The sequence below is a fragment of the Ranitomeya variabilis genome, chromosome 3, assembly GCF_051348905.1.
Source record: "Ranitomeya variabilis isolate aRanVar5 chromosome 3, aRanVar5.hap1, whole genome shotgun sequence".
Classification (NCBI taxonomy): Eukaryota; Metazoa; Chordata; class Amphibia; order Anura; family Dendrobatidae; genus Ranitomeya; species Ranitomeya variabilis.
The window spans coordinates 786,531,677-786,552,178 of record NC_135234.1 but is presented as its reverse complement, the minus strand read 5'-3'; the positions used below and the strand labels follow the sequence as shown (position 1 = coordinate 786,552,178).

The window sequence follows — 20,502 nt, the reverse complement described above, 5'->3', positions numbered from 1 at the left end:
GAGGCTGTGTGTATGGAGACATATAGAGACTGTGAGATGGCGTGCGGTCACCCAGGGAAACTGGACAAGGGAAGTCTGGCCTCTTTAGGGACCGCAAATCTAAAGCCATGTTATATGTACTGCTTTGAACCAGGTGTAAACTGGTCACTGATAATTTCCACTGAAGTTATACGCATTTATGTGAACTGGACTTTAATGCTGTGAAGAAAGACATTAAAAGAGACTTTTGTGTTTGAATTTGTGGGTCACTGCCTCTTCACTGCGTACGATGCTACCGCAGCCTTACAGTGTGCTATCAGGGGAGGTGAGGAAGTCCTGTGATCACAGCAGCCTCTGCACTGATTCATACTGTGTGTATACTGTATCTGTAATAACAGAGGAGGTGAGGAGGGAGATCCAATGATATCTGTGATATAAGTAATGCCGGGTGTATGTGTGTACTATCAGGGGGAGGTGAGGAAGTCCAGATCAGGCTGGAGCGAGCCGCCCCACCCCCTCCCACGGGCGGCGTACGTGGAAGCCGCCATGACAGGGGGTTTGGAGCAGGAATTACGGAGGCAGGGGTTTCGTTGATAAGGGGGAGGGAAATTGTAGACGGAGGGGGCTATAGTGTTGGTGGGGGGAGGAGCTAGTCACTTCCCGCTCAGAGGGCTTTGAGCAGTACATCTGCACTCACCCAGGATGAGTTCCATCGACCTCGTGTTGTCCCAGCTGCAGGCGGCGGTGTCCCAGCCCCCCGGCTGGGTGGAGGCGCAGGTGGCCGGCATCCTCGGCGGTAGCGGCGTGAATCCCACGGCAGCCGGTTCCGGTGAGCGGCGGTTCAGGCAAGTGCGGCCCCTGGAGCGCCTATCCCCCGATGTGCCCCTGGTGTCTCTGCGGCGGCGCAGGAGCCCCTCCAGGGACCCTCCAGACCGCGTGCTTGTTCGCAAGCGCCCAAGCTGGCCGCGGTCTGGGAGGAATCCACCAGCCCCGCTGGGGCCTGCGGCGGCAGTCAGGCCTTCTCCCCCATTGCTCCGGGGGGCGGGGCCTGCGCGCGCCAGAGCCACCAACGTTCAGAGCGATGCCGCCGCGGTGATGTCCAGGCAGGACGGCCTGCTTCTTCCAACAGCACAAGACGGCGGGGGTGCATTCCGGCGGCAGCGGCAGGCAGTGCCCCAGATCCAGCGGGGCTGCTGGACCCGGCTAGGTATCACAGTTCCCTTCTCATACCTGGGACCGGGACAGCATCCTATAGTGTGGCGGGAGCAGACGGCAGAGTACTGAATGGCGGGCCCGGGTCTGGGGCTCCAGTACACCAGTCTGCCCCCTCAGCTGACGGAGTCATCACGGTCCCTGCTGCAGGGGTCATGACGGCTGGAGCTGCGTTGCGAAGTGAAATTCATGTCCAGGAGGGCCTAAGGACGGAATCAGGACCAAGAGACGGCTGGATGGCTACAGCATCTGCGGCTGGGGGATCACAGCTCCCCTGCAGCCTGGTGAGAACCATTCTGTGTCTTGTTTGTCGCCGGCGTTTTTGACACCTACTTCAATTACTGTAGATCGGGCTGGGGGGTATGCGGAGCAGGGTTATGGAGTCGGTGTGCGGGCAGATGGGAGTTGCGAAGGGATGGGGGAGTTGTTGTCGAGTGTCCGAGAACTGTTGTCGCGGTTGGTAGGTCTGGGCCGTCCCCGTTGTCAGCCTGGGTGGGATCGTCTGATGTGGGGTTCGAGTTGTCGGGTAGTGGTGCTACGGTGTGGGACAGGTCGGCTGAGCCAGTTTCCGTATCCGTGCAGACAGAGAAGCAGACGGACGGGGGTATTCGTCTAGACAATAAGGCGTGTGGTGAGGTATATGTCTGTTTTGAGGGGCCGTTCGGGGCGCATTTGAAGAAGGAGGTGCGGGAAAAGACTTGGAAAGTCGAGTATGTGGAGATATTTTGTCTCTTGCCGTTGGAGAAATTTAACTTGGACAAGAGCAAGAAGGAGGATAGTAAAAAGGAGGACGAGGAAAAACGGAGATGGCGCCTTATTCCACAGACTTTTGTGAATTGGCTTCAGGCATTTGCGATCTTGGCGAGTGTTATTGGTGAGAAGGCCCCCAAGAATTGCTCCGCCTTGTTTTGCTATATGGATTCTATAGGCGAGGCGCATGGAGCCTATGGAGGCCAAGCATGGTTGCGGTACGAAGAACAGTTTAGACAGCGGAAGGTGTTCGTCCTGCAATCCGGTGGGATCAGAAGGACATCGGGTTCTGGTTGCGCGCGATGGCGCCGACGAAGTTTGGTCACTCCTTTCAAAGTGGGGCCGGAGCTTCCGGCCAAGCCGCTTTGCAAGGTAGCTCTTCAGGAACCGGAGGTCAATCAGGACAATCCGGCGGTCAGAAACATGGTGTGTGCTGGCAGTTTAATGAGGGCCAGTGTAAGTCTGGAGCAACTTGCAAGTTCAAGCACTTGTGCTTGCACTGCAACGGTTCTTCCCATGGAGCATCCAGATGTTTTAAGAAAGAAGGGAAGCCAGAGGGTAATTCAAAAGGGGGTGACGCCGGTGAGGTTGGAAGCGATGGCCCCCATCTAAATAGATTCCCCGACAGGGAGAGGGCGGAGTTGCTCTGGGTGGGTTTTATAGTGTTGGTTTTTGCATACCTGCCCCTGCTTTCGCTGTACCACCGAGTTTGAAAAACCTTAGATCTGCTGAGTTGCATGCATCGGTTGTGACAGAGAAATTAAGCAAAGAGGTTGCTTTAGGTAGGATGGCAGGACCTTTTCCCATTCCTCCTTTGGACAACTTGGTTGTGTCGCCTTTGGGGGTGGTTCCCAAGAAAGCCTAACAAGTCTAGGCTCATTCAGCATCTGTCCTACCCAAAAGGGAGGTCCGTGAATGATGGGATTGATCCTGAGCTTTGTTCTGTAGTTTATATGTCGTTTGAGGCAGCTAGGTGGGTGCGCAGTTGTGGTAAGGGGGCGTTGTTGGCTAAGACCGATATTGAGTCGGCTTTCCGTTTATTGCCGGTTCACCCCAATAGCGTGAGGTTGTTAGGCTGTTATTGGGACGGCGGGTTTTATGTTGACAGATGTTTGCCGATGGGCTGTTCCCTTCGTGCGCTTATTTTGAGGCCTTTAGTTCCGTTCTGGAATGGGCGATACGGGATGTGTCCGGTTTGGATTCTGTGATTCATTATCTGGATGACTTCTTGTGCATAGGCCCCGATCAGTCTCAATGTTTTGAGGATGTTTTTTTGGATAGCTGAGCGTTTTGGGGTACCGCTGGCACCAGGTAAGACTGAGGGTCCATGCACAAGTCTGTTCTTTTTAGGCATTGTTATCGATTCAGTCAAATGGGAGTTTCGGTTGCCCTCCGACAAGGTGCTTGGTTTGAGGAACGAGGTGGCCCGGGCTAGACGCGTGAAGAAATTGCCGTTGCGCGAAGTGCAGTCGCTCCTGGGAAAACTGAATTTTGCGTGCAGAATTATCCCGATGGGGAGGGTTTTTTCACGCAGATTGGCTAGTGCCACGGCTGGGGTTAGCGCCCCTCATCATTTTGTTCGTTTGTCGGCCGAACACAAGGCTGATTTGGAGGTTTGGGACCGTTTTTTGGCTTGTTACAACGGGCGTTCATTGTTAATGGAAGAAGAAGTGGTGGGCAACGCTGACTTGGATTTATTTACTGATGCGTCAGGCGGTATTGGCTTTGGGGGCCGTTGGTGTGCCGCTAGATGGCCAGAAGAATAGTTTGAAACAGGGTTGGTACGAAACATTACTTTGTTGGAGATTTTCCCTATTTTGGTGGCGGTGCAGCTATGGGGCGACGATTTCCTAAATAAAAGGGTTTGTGTTTAATTGTGATAATATGGCAGTTGTGTGTGCTATTAACAGTTTGACGACAGCTTCGCCCCCTGTGATCAGGGTTCTTCGTCAGCTGGTTCTGTCTTGTCTATCCATGAATACTTATTTTACGGCATCCCATGTGCCCGGTGTTCATAAGTGCATTGCCGACTTTGTCTCGTTTCCAGTGGGAGCGTTTTCGGTCGCTGGCTCCAGATGCCGAGGAGACGGGGCTGGAATGCCCGGCAGAGCTTTGGAGCGTGGTGTCCGGGCTGCAGAACCTTTAATAAAAGCGTCCTTGGCGACTAGTACGTGGTCGGTTTATGGGTCGGTATGGAGCACTTGGGAGAGTTGGTTGGCATCGTGCGGGGTTGCTAATACGGGCCATGATCAAGTGGGGGCATTGTTGTTATGGTTGAGACATGGGGCGGAGCAAGGATGGTCGGCGGCGAAGGTCGACAGGACAATGGCGGCTTTGGCATTTGGTTTTCGGCTTCGGGGTTTACAGGACTTGACTAAGTCCTTTTTGGTGAAACAAGCTGCAAAGGGGTTGAGAAGAGCAGGTAGCCGAGGTGATCGCAGGCGCCCGGTGTCTTTTGTGATGTTGCAGCAGTTGGGGGTACGGCTGGATGATATCTGTGTCTCTGGTTTCGAGGCTGCATTATTTCACCTAGCCTTTTCTTTGGCTTTTTTTTTTTTTTTTTTTTTTTTTGGAGTTTTGAGAATTGGGGAGCTGGTGTCTCCTACTACAGTTCGACAAGGGGGGGCTTTGGGCTGGGAACATTTTTGTTACCGGGGGGTCGTTGAAATTTTGGATACAGAAGTCTAAGACGGATTAGGCGGGACGGGGTAAAAAGGTGATGTTGGGCGCCGTTCCGGGTTCCGTTATGTGTCCTATCTGTTTGCAGATTTTTGATAGTCTTCAACCACGCAGAGACGGGCCATTGTTGCGTCACGAGGACGGGTCTTTTCTGTCTAGATACCAGTTTGTAGCGGTTTTTCGGCAGTCTTTGGTGGCCATCGGAGTGGATTCTTCCAGGTTTGCCTCTCATTCTTTTCGGATTGGGGCTGCTATGGAGGCAGCGCTGAGTGGTTTAGCTACGGCGGTGGTACAGAGGATAGGTCGGTGGGAGTCTGGCCGTTATCAGAGTTACATTAGGCCTTGAGGGTTTGACTGATCAGTTAACTCATATGTTTTGTCTGCAATTTTAAGTTGTTTATATTTTCTAGGTTCATCCTCGCTGTTGGTTTGGATTGTTGGTCACTCCTACGTTTATTGGGGCGCAAAGCGGGCAGACGTCCGACAGGATGGAAAACAGCTCGGTTTTTCCAGGGACGTGGCCGTCATCAGGTAACAATGGTGTTCGCTTGGACAGGCCGCCTGATATTTTGGTGTTGCATGTTGGGGGAAACGACTTGGGAGTTCGCCCTTGTCGCGAGTTGATTCGGGACATCAAGCATAACTTACTCAGATTATGGGTCTCCTTTCGGGAGATGTCCATCGCGTGGTCGGAGATCGTTCCGCGGAAATCCTGGAGGCATGCTAGGTCGGTGGACAGGATCAACAAAGCCCGCATCAAGGTGAATCGGGCCGTGTCTGGTTTTGTTGTTGGGGGGCCTGGCAGTGCGCCATTTTGAGTTAGAACGTGGGGGTGATGAATTTCTTTTAGGCGATGGCATTCATTTGAACGCCGTGGGCAGTGATTTGTGGGCCCTGGGGCTGCAGACTGGAATTGAACGAGCCATAGCGGTTAAGGTTGGTGGGGTCTCGGGTACTTGAGGGGGTCAAGTACTCTCGTTGTGGCGGTGGGAGGGGTCCTTGGAGTTGGTGCTAAATTGGCCTGGGGGATCCGTCGGGATATGGATTCTTCAGTTGGTATAAGTTTTGGTTGTGGGTCTGGCAACAGTGGGCCAGATTCCTAAGTTGGAAGTGGACAATGGTAACCCTTCGGGGTATTTTGGTGCTCTCGAGCCAGTGGGGTAACGGCTGAGAGTAAACTATGGTTGGTTTTTCTGTCCACTAGTTTATCATATGGTTTTTAGCTTCAAGGACCCCTTCCCAGCTTATGTTGCTGTTATATGTTTTGTTTGTTTATAATAAAGGCCGCTGTGGCCAATTATATCCAATTTGGGAGTCATGTCGTTATTTGGGGTCGGGAAAAAAGGGGTCTGAGACCCATGGGAAGGCACTTATTCACGATAGTCGACAATACCAATGTCATGTGATCACAACAGCCTGTGCACTGATTCATACTGTGTGTATACTGTATATGTAATAACAGAGGAGGTGAGGAGGGAGATCCAATGATATCTGTGATATAAGTAATGTGGGTGTATGTGTGAAGTCCTGTGATCACAGCAGTCTCCGTGTCTATCTGCTCCTGTAGTCTATGACAGGTGTGTGCTGCCTCTGCTGTAGAGCTTCTGTAGAGATATGTATCCTGCCTTGTTTTTCCAGCTCTTCCCTGCATTTCTTTCTTCTATCCTCCTAATTGTGTCCATGTGACACCGCGTCCTGCGGAGCAGCTGCCCAGACTAGGATGGAGGATGTTGTGGGAACCGTGTGCTCGGGGTCCTGCAGGCATTGATCCGCTTCTACCAATGGTACTCACCCTCCAGCTGGAGAAGACAGACGTGTTATTGATGCGCCCGTGGACATCATTCCCTCCGAGGAAGTCATTGTTGCAGATGGAGCACTCGGTCTCGGAGCGCCAGTCATAATACATCAGAGCGAAGTTGGGATCCTTGGTGCATTTCTGCATCGCCCTCTCCAGGTAGAACATGTATGCCCGATGGAAGGTGAGGAAGGCGGTGCTGCCGTGGCCGAAGTTCAGGATGTTGTTCTCTCTGGTGTTGTTAATGAACTGCCTGGTGATGTAATTATGGATGTAACACCACACGTCATAGTAGGAGGCAGGTTGGAATTCGTAAGCTGCGGAGCGGAAGCGATCCCCCGACACCAGGATCACGTAGTCGGGATCGATCTTGTACTTGCATTGGTGGAGCTGGGCGAAGTACTGGTGTCGCTCCTTCTCCGACAACTCCCGGATATCTTTTCTCACCACGGTGTTCAGCTTTTCGCAGTTGTCACCATAGCGGTTAAAGTCGCATTGGCCGCAGTTCTCACCAATAAAGTTGTCTTTGCATTGACAGGTTTCGTTGAAATAATGACCTGGATAAAGATCTCTGTCATCGATAAGTATATCGGGATCAGGTATGATCCTGCTGCTCCGCGTCGGCATACAGTTGCCCCTGTTCAGATGAGCTCCACACGGCGATCCGTTATACAAAGGACAGCAAGGCACGGGAAAGCTGCGGACATTCTTCACACACTCTCTGTAGAACATGGCGGAAGTAGATGAGATGCCCAGAAGGACCACAGCGAGGAGCAACATCTCTGGATCTTCAAAGTCTGGAGAAAGAGACCAAAACATGGGACGAGTGAGAGAAGCCATATGGGTATGGAAGATGGGACGGTACGTACAGTGTATGGATGGTGGGACAGTGCGTACAGTATGGATGGTGGGACGGTACGTACAGTGCGTATGGATGGTGGGACAGTGTGCGTATGGATGGTGGGACAGTGTGCGTATGGATGGTGGGACAGTGTGCGTATGGATGGTGGGACAGTGTGCGTATGGATGGTGGGACAGTACGTACAGTATGGATGGTGGGACAGTACGTACAGTATGGATGGTGGGACAGTGTATGGAAGGTGGGACGGTACGTACAGTGTGTGGATGGTGGGACAATGTGTACAGTATGGATGGTGGGACAGTACGTACAGTATGGAAGGTGGGACGTACGGACAGTATGGAAGGTGGGACGGTACGGACAGTGTGTATGGATGGTGGGACAGTGTGTACAGTATGGATTGTGGGGCAGTGTATGGAAGGTGGGACGGTACGTACAGTGTGTATGGATGGTGGGACAATGTGTACAGTATGGATGGTGGGACAGTACGTACAGTATGGAAGGTGGGACAGTATGGAAGGTGGGACGGTACGTACAGTATGTGTGGATGGTGGGACAGTGTGTACAGTATGGATGGTGGGACAGTGTATGGAAGGTGGGACGGTACGGACAGTGTGTGTGGATGGTGGGACAGTGTGTACAGTATCGATGGTGGGACAGTACATACATTATGGATGGTGGGACAGTGTATGGATGGTGGGTGACAGTGTGTATGGATGGTGGGATGGTATGTACAGTGTATGGATGGTGGGACAGTACGTACAGTATGGATGGTGGGACAGTACGTACACTATGGATGGTGGGACAGTGTGTATGGAAGGTGGGACGGTACGTACAGTGTGTGGATTGTGGGACAGTATGTGTACGGACGGTGTATACAGTATATGTACGGATGGTGGGACGGTATGTACAGTATGTGTATGGATGGTGGGACGGTATGTACATTGTGTATGAATGGAAGGACGGTGCGTACAGTGTATGGATGGTGGGCAGGTATATACAGTATGTGTATGGATGATGGGACGATAAGTACAGTATGTGAATGGATGGTGGGATGGTACATACAGTATGTTTATGGATGGTGGGACAATATGTGTATGGATCATGGGATGGTGGGACAGTATGTGTATGGATGATGGGACGTATGTACTGTATATGGATGGTGGGACGGTATGTACACTGTGTAGGGATCGTTGGACAGTGTGACAGTGTGTATGCAGGGCCAGCATTAGGGGAAGGCAGACAAGGCAAACGCCTAGGGGCCCAGCTCCTCCAGGAGCCCCCAGCCAGTGGCCGCTATGGGGACCTTGAGTAAATGCCGATAAAGTTGAAAGCAGTGATGGAGGAGAGAGTGTCATATGACGCTCCCTCTCCCATCACTTCCCCTCTGACTCAGCATATTTCAGCGGTGGAGCTGATGAGCTCTGCAGAACTCAGAGCAGCTGGGGAACGAGGAGGAGAGGTAAGTATTGTGTGAGTATGTTTGTGTGTGTGTCTCTGAATTAGTGTGTGTATGTGTGTCTGCTGCACGTTAGTGTGTGTGGGGGGGTGCATTGTACTGTGTGTGTGCTGCACGACAGTGTGTGTGTGGGGGGTCTACACTATACTGTGTGGGGGGGCTGCATTATAACGTGTGTGTGGAGGGCTGCATTACACTGAGGGAAGGGAGCTGCACAATACTGTGTGTGTTTGTGGGGGTGGGGCCTGCATTATACTGAGTGGGCTGCTTTATACTGTGCGTGTGTGTGTGTGTGTGTGTGTGTGTGTGTGTGTGTGTGTGTGTGGGGAAGGGGGGGCTGCCCAGAATAACCTCTGAAAAGCCACCTCTGCACTGTCACCATCTCTACATTACCACAATGACATCAGACAGGTTTATACCTTGTCACCTGCCCAGAATATCCTGTGACATGTCACCTCTGCACTGTCACCATCTCTACATTACCACAATGACATCAGGCAGGTTTATATCCTGTCACCTGCCCAGAATAACCTGTGACATGTCACCTCCGCACTGTCACCATCTCTACATTACCACAATGACATGAGGCAGGTTTATATCCTGTCACCTGCCCAGAATAACCTGTGACATGTCACCTCCGCACTGTCACCATCTCTACATTACCACAATGACATCAGACAGGTTTATATCCTGTCACCTGCCCAGAATAACCTGTGACATGTCACCTCTGTACTGTCACCATCTCTACATTACCACAATGACATCAGACAGGTTTATATCCTGTCACCTGCCCAGAATAACCTGTGACATGTCACCTCCGCACTGTCACCATCTCTACATTACCACAATGACATCAGGGAGGTTTATATCCTGTCACCTGCCCAGAATAACCTGTGACATGTCACCTCTGCCCTGTCACCATCTCTACATTACCACAATGACATCAGACAGGTTTATACCCTGTCACCTGCCCAGAATAACCTGTGACATGTCACCTCCGCACTGTCACCATCTCTACACTACCACAATGACATCAGACAGGTTTATACCCTGTCACCTGCCCAGAATAACCTGTGACATGTCACCTCCGCACTGTCACCATCTCTACACTACCACAATGACATCAGGCAGGTTTATATCCTGTCACCTGCCCAGAATAACCTGTGACATGTCACCTCCGCACTGTCACCATCTCTACATTACCACAATGACATGAGGCAGGTTTATATCCTGTCACCTGCCCAGAATAACCTGTGACATGTCACCTCCGCACTGTCACCATCTCTACATTACCACAATGACATCAGGCAGGTTTATATCCTGTCACCTGCCCAGAATAACCTGTGACATGTCACCTCCGCACTGTCACCATCTCTACATTACCACAATGACATCAGACAGGTTTATACCCTGTCACCTGCCCAGAATAACCTGTGACATGTCACCTCTGTACTGTCACCATCTCTACATTACCACAATGACATCAGACAGGTTTATACCCTGTCACCTGCCCAGAATAACCTGTGACATGTCACCTCCGCACTGTCACCATCTCTACATTACCACAATGACATCAGACAGGTTTATATCCTGTCACCTGCCCAGAATAACCTGTGACATGTCACCTCCGCACTGTCACCATCTCTACACTACCACAATGACATCAGACAGGTTTATATCCTGTCACCTGCCCAGAATATCCTGTGACATGTCACCTCTGTACTGTCACCATCTCTACATTACCACAATGACATCAGACAGGTTTATACCCTGTCACCTGCCCAGAATAACCTGTGACATGTCACCTCTGCACTGTCACCATCTCTACACTACCACAATGACATCAGACAGGTTTATATCCTGTCACCTGCCCAGAATAACCTGTGACATGTCACCTCCGCACTGTCACCATCTCTACATTACCACAATGACATCAGACAGGTTTATATCCTGTCACCTGCCCAGAATAACCTGTGACATGTCACCTCCGCACTGTCACCATCTCTACATTACCACAATGACATCAGACAGGTTTATATCCTGTCACCTGCCCAGAATAACCTGTGACATGTCACCTCTGCACTGTCACCATCTCTACACTACCACAATGACATCAGACAGGTTTATACCCTGTCACCTGCCCAGAATAACCTGTGACATGTCACCTCTGCCCTGTCACCATCTCTACATTACCACAATGACATCAGACAGGTTTATACCCTGTCACCTGCCCAGAATAACCTGTGACATGTCACCTCCGCACTGTCACCATCTCTACATTACCACAATGACATCAGACAGGTTTATACCATGTCACCTGCCCAGAATAACCTGTGACATGTCACCTCTGCACTGTCACCATCTCTACATTACCACAATGACATCAGACAGGTTTATATCCTGTCACCTGCCCAGAATAACCTGTGACATGTCACCTCTGCACTGTCACCATCTCTACATTACCACAATGACATCAGACAGGTTTATACCATGTCACCTGCCCAGAATAACCTGTGACATGTCACCTCTGTACTGTCACCATCTCTACACTACCACAATGACATCAGACAGGTTTATACCTTGTCACCTGCCCAGAATATCCTGTGACATGTCACCTCCGCACTGTCACCATCTCTACACTACCACAATGACATCAGACAGGTTTATATCCTGTCACCTGCCCAGAATAACCTGTGACATGTCACCTCTGCACTGTCACCATCTCTACATTACCACAATGACATCAGACAGGTTTATATCCTGTCACCTGCCCAGAATAACCTGTGACATGTCACCTCTGTACTGTCACCATCTCTACATTACCACAATGACATCAGGCAGGTTTATATCCTGTCACCTGCCCAGAATAACCTGTGACATGTCACCTCTGCACTGTCACCATCTCTACACTACCACAATGACATCAGACAGGTTTATATCCTGTCACCTGCCCAGAATAACCTGTGACATGTCACCTCCGCACTGTCACCATCTCTACATTACCACAATGACATCAGACAGGTTTATATCCTGTCACCTGCCCAGAATAACCTGTGACATGTCACCTCTGTACTGTCACCATCTCTACATTACCACAATGACATCAGACAGGTTTATACCCTGTCACCTGCCCAGAATAACCTGTGACATGTCACCTCTGCACTGTCACCATCTCTACATTACCACAATGACATCAGACAGGTTTATATCCTGTCACCTGCCCAGAATAACCTGTGACATGTCACCTCCGCACTGTCACCATCTCTACATTACCACAATGACATCAGACAGGTTTATACCCTGTCACCTGCCCAGAATAACCTGTGACATGTCACCTCCGCACTGTCACCATCTCTACATTACCACAATGACATCAGGCAGGTTTATACCCTGTCACCTGCCCAGAATAACCTGTGACATGTCACCTCTGCACTGTCACCATCTCTACACTACCACAATGACATCAGGCAGGTTTATACCCTGTCACCTGCCCAGAATAACCTGTGACATGTCACCTCTGCACTGTCACCATCTCTACATTACTACAATGACATCAGGCAGGTTTATACCCTGTCACCTGCCCAGAATAACCTGTGACATGTCACCTCTGCACTGTCACCATCTCTACATTACCACAATGACATCAGACAGGTTTATACCCTGCCACCTGCCCAGAATAACCTGTGACATGTCACCTCTGTACTGTCACCATCTCTACATTACCACAATGACATCAGACAGGTTTATATCCTGTCACCTGCCCAGAATAACCTGTGACATGTCACCTCTGCACTGTCACCATCTCTACATTACCACAATGACATCAGACAGGTTTATACCCTGCCACCTGCCCAGAATAACCTGTGACATGTCACCTCTGTACTGTCACCATCTCTACATTACCACAATGACATCAGACAGGTTTATATCCTGTCACCTGCCCAGAATAACCTGTGACATGTCACCTCTGCACTGTCACCATCTCTACATTACCACAATGACATCAGACAGGTTTATACCCTGCCACCTGCCCAGAATAACCTGTGACATGTCACCTCCGCACTGTCACCATCTCTACATTACCACAATGACATCAGACAGGTTTATACCCTGCCACCTGCCCAGAATAACCTGTGACATGTCACCTCCGCACTGTCACCATCTCTACATTACCACAATGACATCAGGCAGGTTTATACCCTGTCACCTGCCCAGAATAACCTGTGACATGTCACCTCCGCACTGTCACCATCTCTACATTACTACAATGATATCAGACAGGTTTATATCCTGTCACCTGCCCAGAATATCCTGTGACATGTCACCTCTGTACTGTCACCATCTCTACATTACTACAATGACATCAGACAGGTTTATACCCTGTCACCTGCCCAGAATAACCTGTGACATGTCACCTCCGCACTGTCACCATCTCTACATTACCACAATGACATCAGGCAGGTTTATATCCTGTCACCTGCCCAGAATAACCTGTGACATGTCACCTCCGCACTGTCACCATCTCTACATTACCACAATGACATCAGACAGGTTTATACCCTGTCACCTGCCCAGAATAACCTGTGACATGTCACCTCCGCACTGTCACCATCTCTACATTACCACAATGACATCAGACAGGTTTATATCCTGTCACCTGCCCAGAATAACCTGTGACATGTCACCTCCGCACTGTCACCATCTCTACATTACCACAATGACATCAGACAGGTTTATACCCTGTCACCTGCCCAGAATAACCTGTGACATGTCACCTCTGTACTGTCACCATCTCTACATTACCACAATGACATCAGACAGGTTTATATCCTGTCACCTGCCCAGAATAACCTGTGACATGTCACCTCCGCACTGTCACCATCTCTACATTACCACAATGACATCAGACAGGTTTATATCCTGTCACCTGCCCAGAATATCCTGTGACATGTCACCTCTGTACTGTCACCATCTCTACATTACCACAATGACATCAGGCAGGTTTATATCCTGTCACCTGCCCAGAATAACCTGTGACATGTCACCTCCGCACTGTCACCATCTCTACATTACCACAATGACATCAGGCAGGTTTATACCCTGTCACCTGCCCAGAATAACCTGTGACATGTCACCTCCGCACTGTCACCATCTCTACATTACCACAATGACATCAGACAGGTTTATATCCTGTCACCTGCCCAGAATAACCTGTGACATGTCACCTCTGCACTGTCACCATCTCTACATTACTACAATGACATCAGGCAGGTTTATACCCTGTCACCTGCCCAGAATAACCTGTGACATGTCACCTCCGCACTGTCACCATCTCTACATTACCACAATGACATCAGACAGGTTTATACCCTGTCACCTGCCCAGAATAACCTGTGACATGTCACCTCTGCACTGTCACCATCTCTACATTACCACAATGACATCAGGCAGGTTTATATCCTGTCACCTGCCCAGAATAACCTGTGACATGTCACCTCCGCACTGTCACCATCTCTACATTACCACAATGACATCAGGCAGGTTTATATCCTGTCACCTGCCCAGAATAACCTGTGACATGTCACCTCCGCACTGTCACCATCTCTACATTACCACAATGACATCAGACAGGTTTATATCCTGTCACCTGCCCAGAATAACCTGTGACATGTCACCTTTGCACTGTCACCATCTCTACACTACCACAATGACATCAGGCAGGTTTATATCCTGTCACCTGCCCAGAATAACCTGTGACATGTCACCTCCGCACTGTCACCATCTCTACACTACCACAATGACATCAGACAGGTTTATATCCTGTCACCTGCCCAGAATAACCTGTGACATGTCACCTCCGCACTGTCACCATCTCTACATTACCACAATGACATCAGACAGGTTTGTATCCTGTCACCTGCCCAGAATAACCTGTGACATGTCACCTCTGCACTGTCACCATCTCTACATTACCACAATGACATCAGGCAGGTTTATACCCTGTCACCTGCCCAGAATAACCTGTGACATGTCACCTCTGTACTGTCACCATCTCTACATTACCACAATGACATCAGGCAGGTTTATACCCTGTCACCTGCCCAGAATAACCTGTGACATGTCACCTCCGCACTGTCACCATCTCTACATTACCACAATGACATCAGACAGGTTTATATCCTGTCACCTGCCCAGAATAACCTGTGACATGTCACCTCCGCACTGTCACCATCTCTACATTACCACAATGACATCAGGCAGGTTTATATCCTGTCACCTGCCCAGAATAACCTGTGACATGTCACCTCTGTACTGTCACCATCTCTACATTACCACAATGACATCAGACAGGTTTATATCCTGTCACCTGCCCAGAATAACCTGTGACATGTCACCTCTGTACTGTCACCATCTCTACATTACCACAATGACATCAGACAGGTTTATATCCTGCCACCTGCCCAGAATAACCTGTGACATGTCACCTCTATACTGTCACCATCTCTACATTACCACAATGACATCAGACAGGTTTATACCCTGTCACCTGCCCAGAATAACCTGTGACATGTCACCTCTGTACTGTCACCATCTCTACATTACCACAATGACATCAGACAGGTTTATATCCTGTCACCTGCCCAGAATAACCTGTGACATGTCACCTCCGCACTGTCACCATCTCTACATTACTACAATGACATCAGGCAGGTTTATATCCTGTCACCTGCCCAGAATAACCTGTGACATGTCACCTCCACACTGTCACCATCTCTACATTACCACAATGACATCAGACAGGTTTATACCCTGTCACCTGCCCAGAATAACCTGTGACATGTCACCTCTGCACTGTCACCATCTCTACACTACCACAATGACATCAGACAGGTTTATATCCTGTCACCTGCCCAGAATAACCTGTGACATGTCACCTCTATACTGTCACCATCTCTACATTACCACAATGACATCAGACAGGTTTATACCCTGTCACCTGCCCAGAATAACCTGTGACATGTCACCTCTGTACTGTCACCATCTCTACATTACCACAATGACATCAGACAGGTTTATATCCTGTCACCTGCCCAGAATAACCTGTGACATGTCACCTCCGCACTGTCACCATCTCTACATTACTACAATGACATCAGGCAGGTTTATATCCTGTCACCTGCCCAGAATAACCTGTGACATGTCACCTCCGCACTGTCACCATCTCTACATTACCACAATGACATCAGACAGGTTTATATCCTGTCACCTGCCCAGAATAACCTGTGACATGTCACCTCCACACTGTCACCATCTCTACATTACCACAATGACATCAGACAGGTTTATACCCTGTCACCTGCCCAGAATAACCTGTGACATGTCACCTCCGCACTGTCACCATCTCTACATTACCACAATGACATCAGGCAGGTTTATATCCTGTCACCTGCCCAGAATAACCTGTGACATGTCACCTCCGCACTGTCACCATCTCTACATTACCACAGTGACATCAGACAGGTTTATATCCTGTCTCCTGCCCAGAATAACCTGTGACATGTCACCTCCGCACTGTCACCATCTCTACACTACCACAATGACATCAGGCAGGTTTATATCCTGTCACCTGCCCAGAATAACCTGTGACATGTCACCTCCGCACTGTCACCATCTCTACACTACCACAATGACATCAGACAGGTTTATATCCTGTCACCTGCCCAGAATAACCTGTGACATGTCACCTCCGCACTGTCACCATCTCTACATTACCACAATGACATCAGACAGGTTTATATCCTGTCACCTGCCCAGAATAACCTGTGACATGTCACCTCTGTACTGTCACCATCTCTACATTACCACAATGACATCAGACAGGTTTATATCCTGTCACCTGCCCAGAATAACCTGTGACATGTCACCTCTGTACTGTCACCATCTCTACACTACCACAATGACATCAGACAGGTTTATATCCTGTCACCTGCCCAGAATAACCTGTGACATGTCACCTCTGCACTGTCACCATCTCTACATTACCACAATGACATCAGACAGGTTTATATCCTGTCACCTGCCCAGAATAACCTGTGACATGTCACCTCTGCACTGTCACCATCTCTACATTACTACAATGACATCAGACAGGTTTATATCCTGTCACCTGCCCAGAATAACCTGTGACATGTCACCTCTGCACTGTCACCATCTCTACATTACCACAATGACATCAGACAGGTTTATATCCTGTCACCTGCCCAGAATAACCTGTGACATGTCACCTCTGCACTGTCACCATCTCTACATTACCACAATGACATCAGACAGGTTTATACCCTGTCACCTGCCCAGAATAACCTGTGACATGTCACCTCCGCACTGTCACCATCTCTACATTACCACAATGACATCAGGCAGGTTTATATCCTGTCACCTGCCCAGAATATCCTGTGACATGTCACCTCCGCACTGTCACCATCTCTACATTACCACAATGACATCAGACAGGTTTATACCCTGTCACCTGCCCAGAATAACCTGTGACATGTCACCTCTATACTGTCACCATCTCTACATTACCACAATGACATCAGACAGGTTTATACCCTGTCACCTGCCCAGAATAACCTGTGACATGTCACCTCCGCACTGTCACCATCTCTACATTACCACAATGACATCAGACAGGTTTATATCCTGTCACCTGCCCAGAATAACCTGTGACATGTCACCTCTGCACTGTCACCATCTCTACATTACCACAATGACATCAGGCAGGTTTATATCCTGTCACCTGCCCAGAATAACCTGTGACATGTCACCTCCGCACTGTCACCATCTCTACATTACCACAATGACATCAGGCAGGTTTATATCCTGTCACCTGCCCAGAATAACCTGTGACATGTCACCTCTGCACTGTCACCATCTCTACATTACCACAATGACACCAGACAGGTTTATATCCTGTCACCTGCCCAGAATAACCTGTGACATGTCACCTCTATACTGTCACCATCTCTACATTACTACAATGACATCAGGCAGGTTTATATCCTGTCACCTGCCCAGAATAACCTGTGACATGTCACCTCCGCACTGTCACCATCTCTACATTACCACAATGACATCAGGCAGGTTTATACCCTGTCACCTGCCCAGAATAACCTGTGACATGTCACCTCCGCACTGTCACCATCTCTACATTACTACAATGACATCAGACAGGTTTATATCCTGTCACCTGCCCAGAATAACCTGTGACATGTCACCTCTGTACTGTCACCATCTCTACATTACCACAATGACATCAGACAGGTTTATATCCTGTCACCTGCCCAGAATAACCTGTGACATGTCACCTCCGCACTGTCACCATCTCTACATTACCACAATGACATCAGGCAGGTTTATATCCTGTCACCTGCCCAGAATAACCTGTGACATGTCACCTCCGCACTGTCACCATCTCTACATTACCACAATGACATCAGGCAGGTTTATATCCTGTCACCTGCCCAGAATAACCTGTGACATGTCACCTCTGCACTGTCACCATCTCTACACTACCACAATGACATCAGGCAGGTTTATATCCTGTCACCTGCCCAGAATAACCTGTGACATGTCACCTCTGTACTGTCACCATCTCTACATTACCACAATGACATCAGACAGGTTTATACCCTGTCACCTGCCCAGAATAACCTGTGACATGTCACCTCTGTACTGTCACCATCTCTACATTACCACAATGACATCAGACAGGTTTATATCCTGTCACCTGCCCAGAATAACCTGTGACATGTCACCTCCGCACTGTCACCATCTCTACATTACCACAATGACATCAGGCAGGTTTATATCCTGTCACCTGCCCAGAATAACCTGTGACATGTCACCTCCGCACTGTCACCATCTCTACATTACCACAATGACATCAGACAGGTTTATATCCTGTCACCTGCCCAGAATAACCTGTGACATGTCACCTCCGCACTGTCACCATCTCTACATTACCACAATGACATCAGACAGGTTTATACCCTGTCACCTGCCCAGAATAACCTGTGACATGTCACCTCTGCACTGTCACCATCTCTACATTACCACAATGACATCAGGCAGGTTTATATCCTGTCACCTGCCCAGAATAACCTGTGACATGTCACCTCCGCACTGTCACCATCTCTACATTACCACAATGACATCAGACAGGTTTATACCCTGTCACCTGCCCAGAATAACCTGTGACATGTCACCTCCGCACTGTCACCATCTCTACATTACCACAATGACATCAGACAGGTTTATATCCTGTCACCTGCCCAGAATAACCTGTGACATGTCACCTCCGCACTGTCACCATCTCTACATTACCACAATGACATCAGACAGGTTTATACCCTGTCACCTGCCCAGAATAACCTGTGACATGTCACCTCCGCACTGTCACCATCTCTACATTACCACAATGACATCAGGCAGGTTTATATCCTGTCACCTGCCCAGAATAACCTGTGACATGTCACCTCCGCACTGTCACCATCTCTACATTACCACAATGACATCAGACAGGTTTATACCCTGTCACCTGCCCAGAATAACCTGTGACATGTCACCTCCGTACTGTCACCATCTCTACATTACCACAATGACATCAGACAGGTTTATATCCTGTCACCTGCCCAGAATAACCTGTGACATGTCACCTCTGCACTGTCACCATCTCTACATTACCACAATGACATCAGACAGGTTTATATCCTGTCACCTGCCCAGAATAACCTGTGACATGTCACCTCTGCACTGTCACCATCTCTACAGTACCACAATGACATCAGACAGGTTTATATCCTGTCACCTGCCCAGAATAACCTGTGACATGTCACGTCTGCACTGTCACCATCTCTACATTACCACAATGACATCAGGCAGGTTTATACCCTGCCACCTGCCCAGAATAACCTGTGACATGTCACCTTCTGCACTGTCACCATCTCTACATTACCACAATGACATCAGACAGGTTTATACCCTGTCACCTGCCCAGAATAACCTGTGACATGTCACCTCCGCACTGTCACCATCTCTACATTACCACAATGACATCAGACAGGTTTATATCCTGTCACCTGCCCAGAATAACCTGTGACATGTCACCTCCGCACTGTCACCATCTCTACATTACCACAATGACATCAGACAGGTTTATACCCTGTCACCTGCCCAGAATAACCTGTGACATGTCACCTCCGCACTGTCACCATCTCTACATTACCACAATGACATCAGGCAGGTTTATATCCTGTCACCTGCCCAGAATAACCTGTGACATGTCACCTCCGTACTGTCACCATCTCTACATTACCACAATGACATCAGACAGGTTTATATCCTGTCACCTGCCCAGAATATCCTGTGACATGTCACCTCTGTACTGTCACCATCTCTACACTACCACAATGACATCAGACAGGTTTATATCCTGTCACCTGCCCAGAATAACCTGTGACATGTCACCTCTGCACTGTCACCATCTCTACATTACCACAATGACATCAGACAGGTTTATATCCTGTCACCTGCCCAGAATAACCTGTGACATGTCACCTCCGCACTGTCACCATCTCTACATTACTACAATGACATCAGACAGGTTTATACCCTGTCACCTGCCCAGAATAACCTGTGACATGTCACCTCTGTACTGTCACCATCTCTACATTACCACAATGACATCAGACAGGTTTATACCCTGTCACC

The 20,502-nt window shown here is 49.2% G+C and overlaps 1 protein-coding gene across 1 annotated transcript in view; it reads right to left on the bottom strand.

The window, feature by feature from the left end:
• Positions 1-20,502, bottom strand: part of LOC143817527 (tyrosinase-like) — a 197,109-nt gene that overhangs the window by 133,007 nt on the left and 43,600 nt on the right. The window contains exon 2 of the mRNA XM_077299008.1: positions 6,413-7,212. Within this exon, the coding sequence (XP_077155123.1) occupies positions 6,413-7,195 (783 nt within the window). The 5' untranslated portion in view covers positions 7,196-7,212. The remainder of the gene's footprint in view (positions 1-6,412; positions 7,213-20,502) is intronic.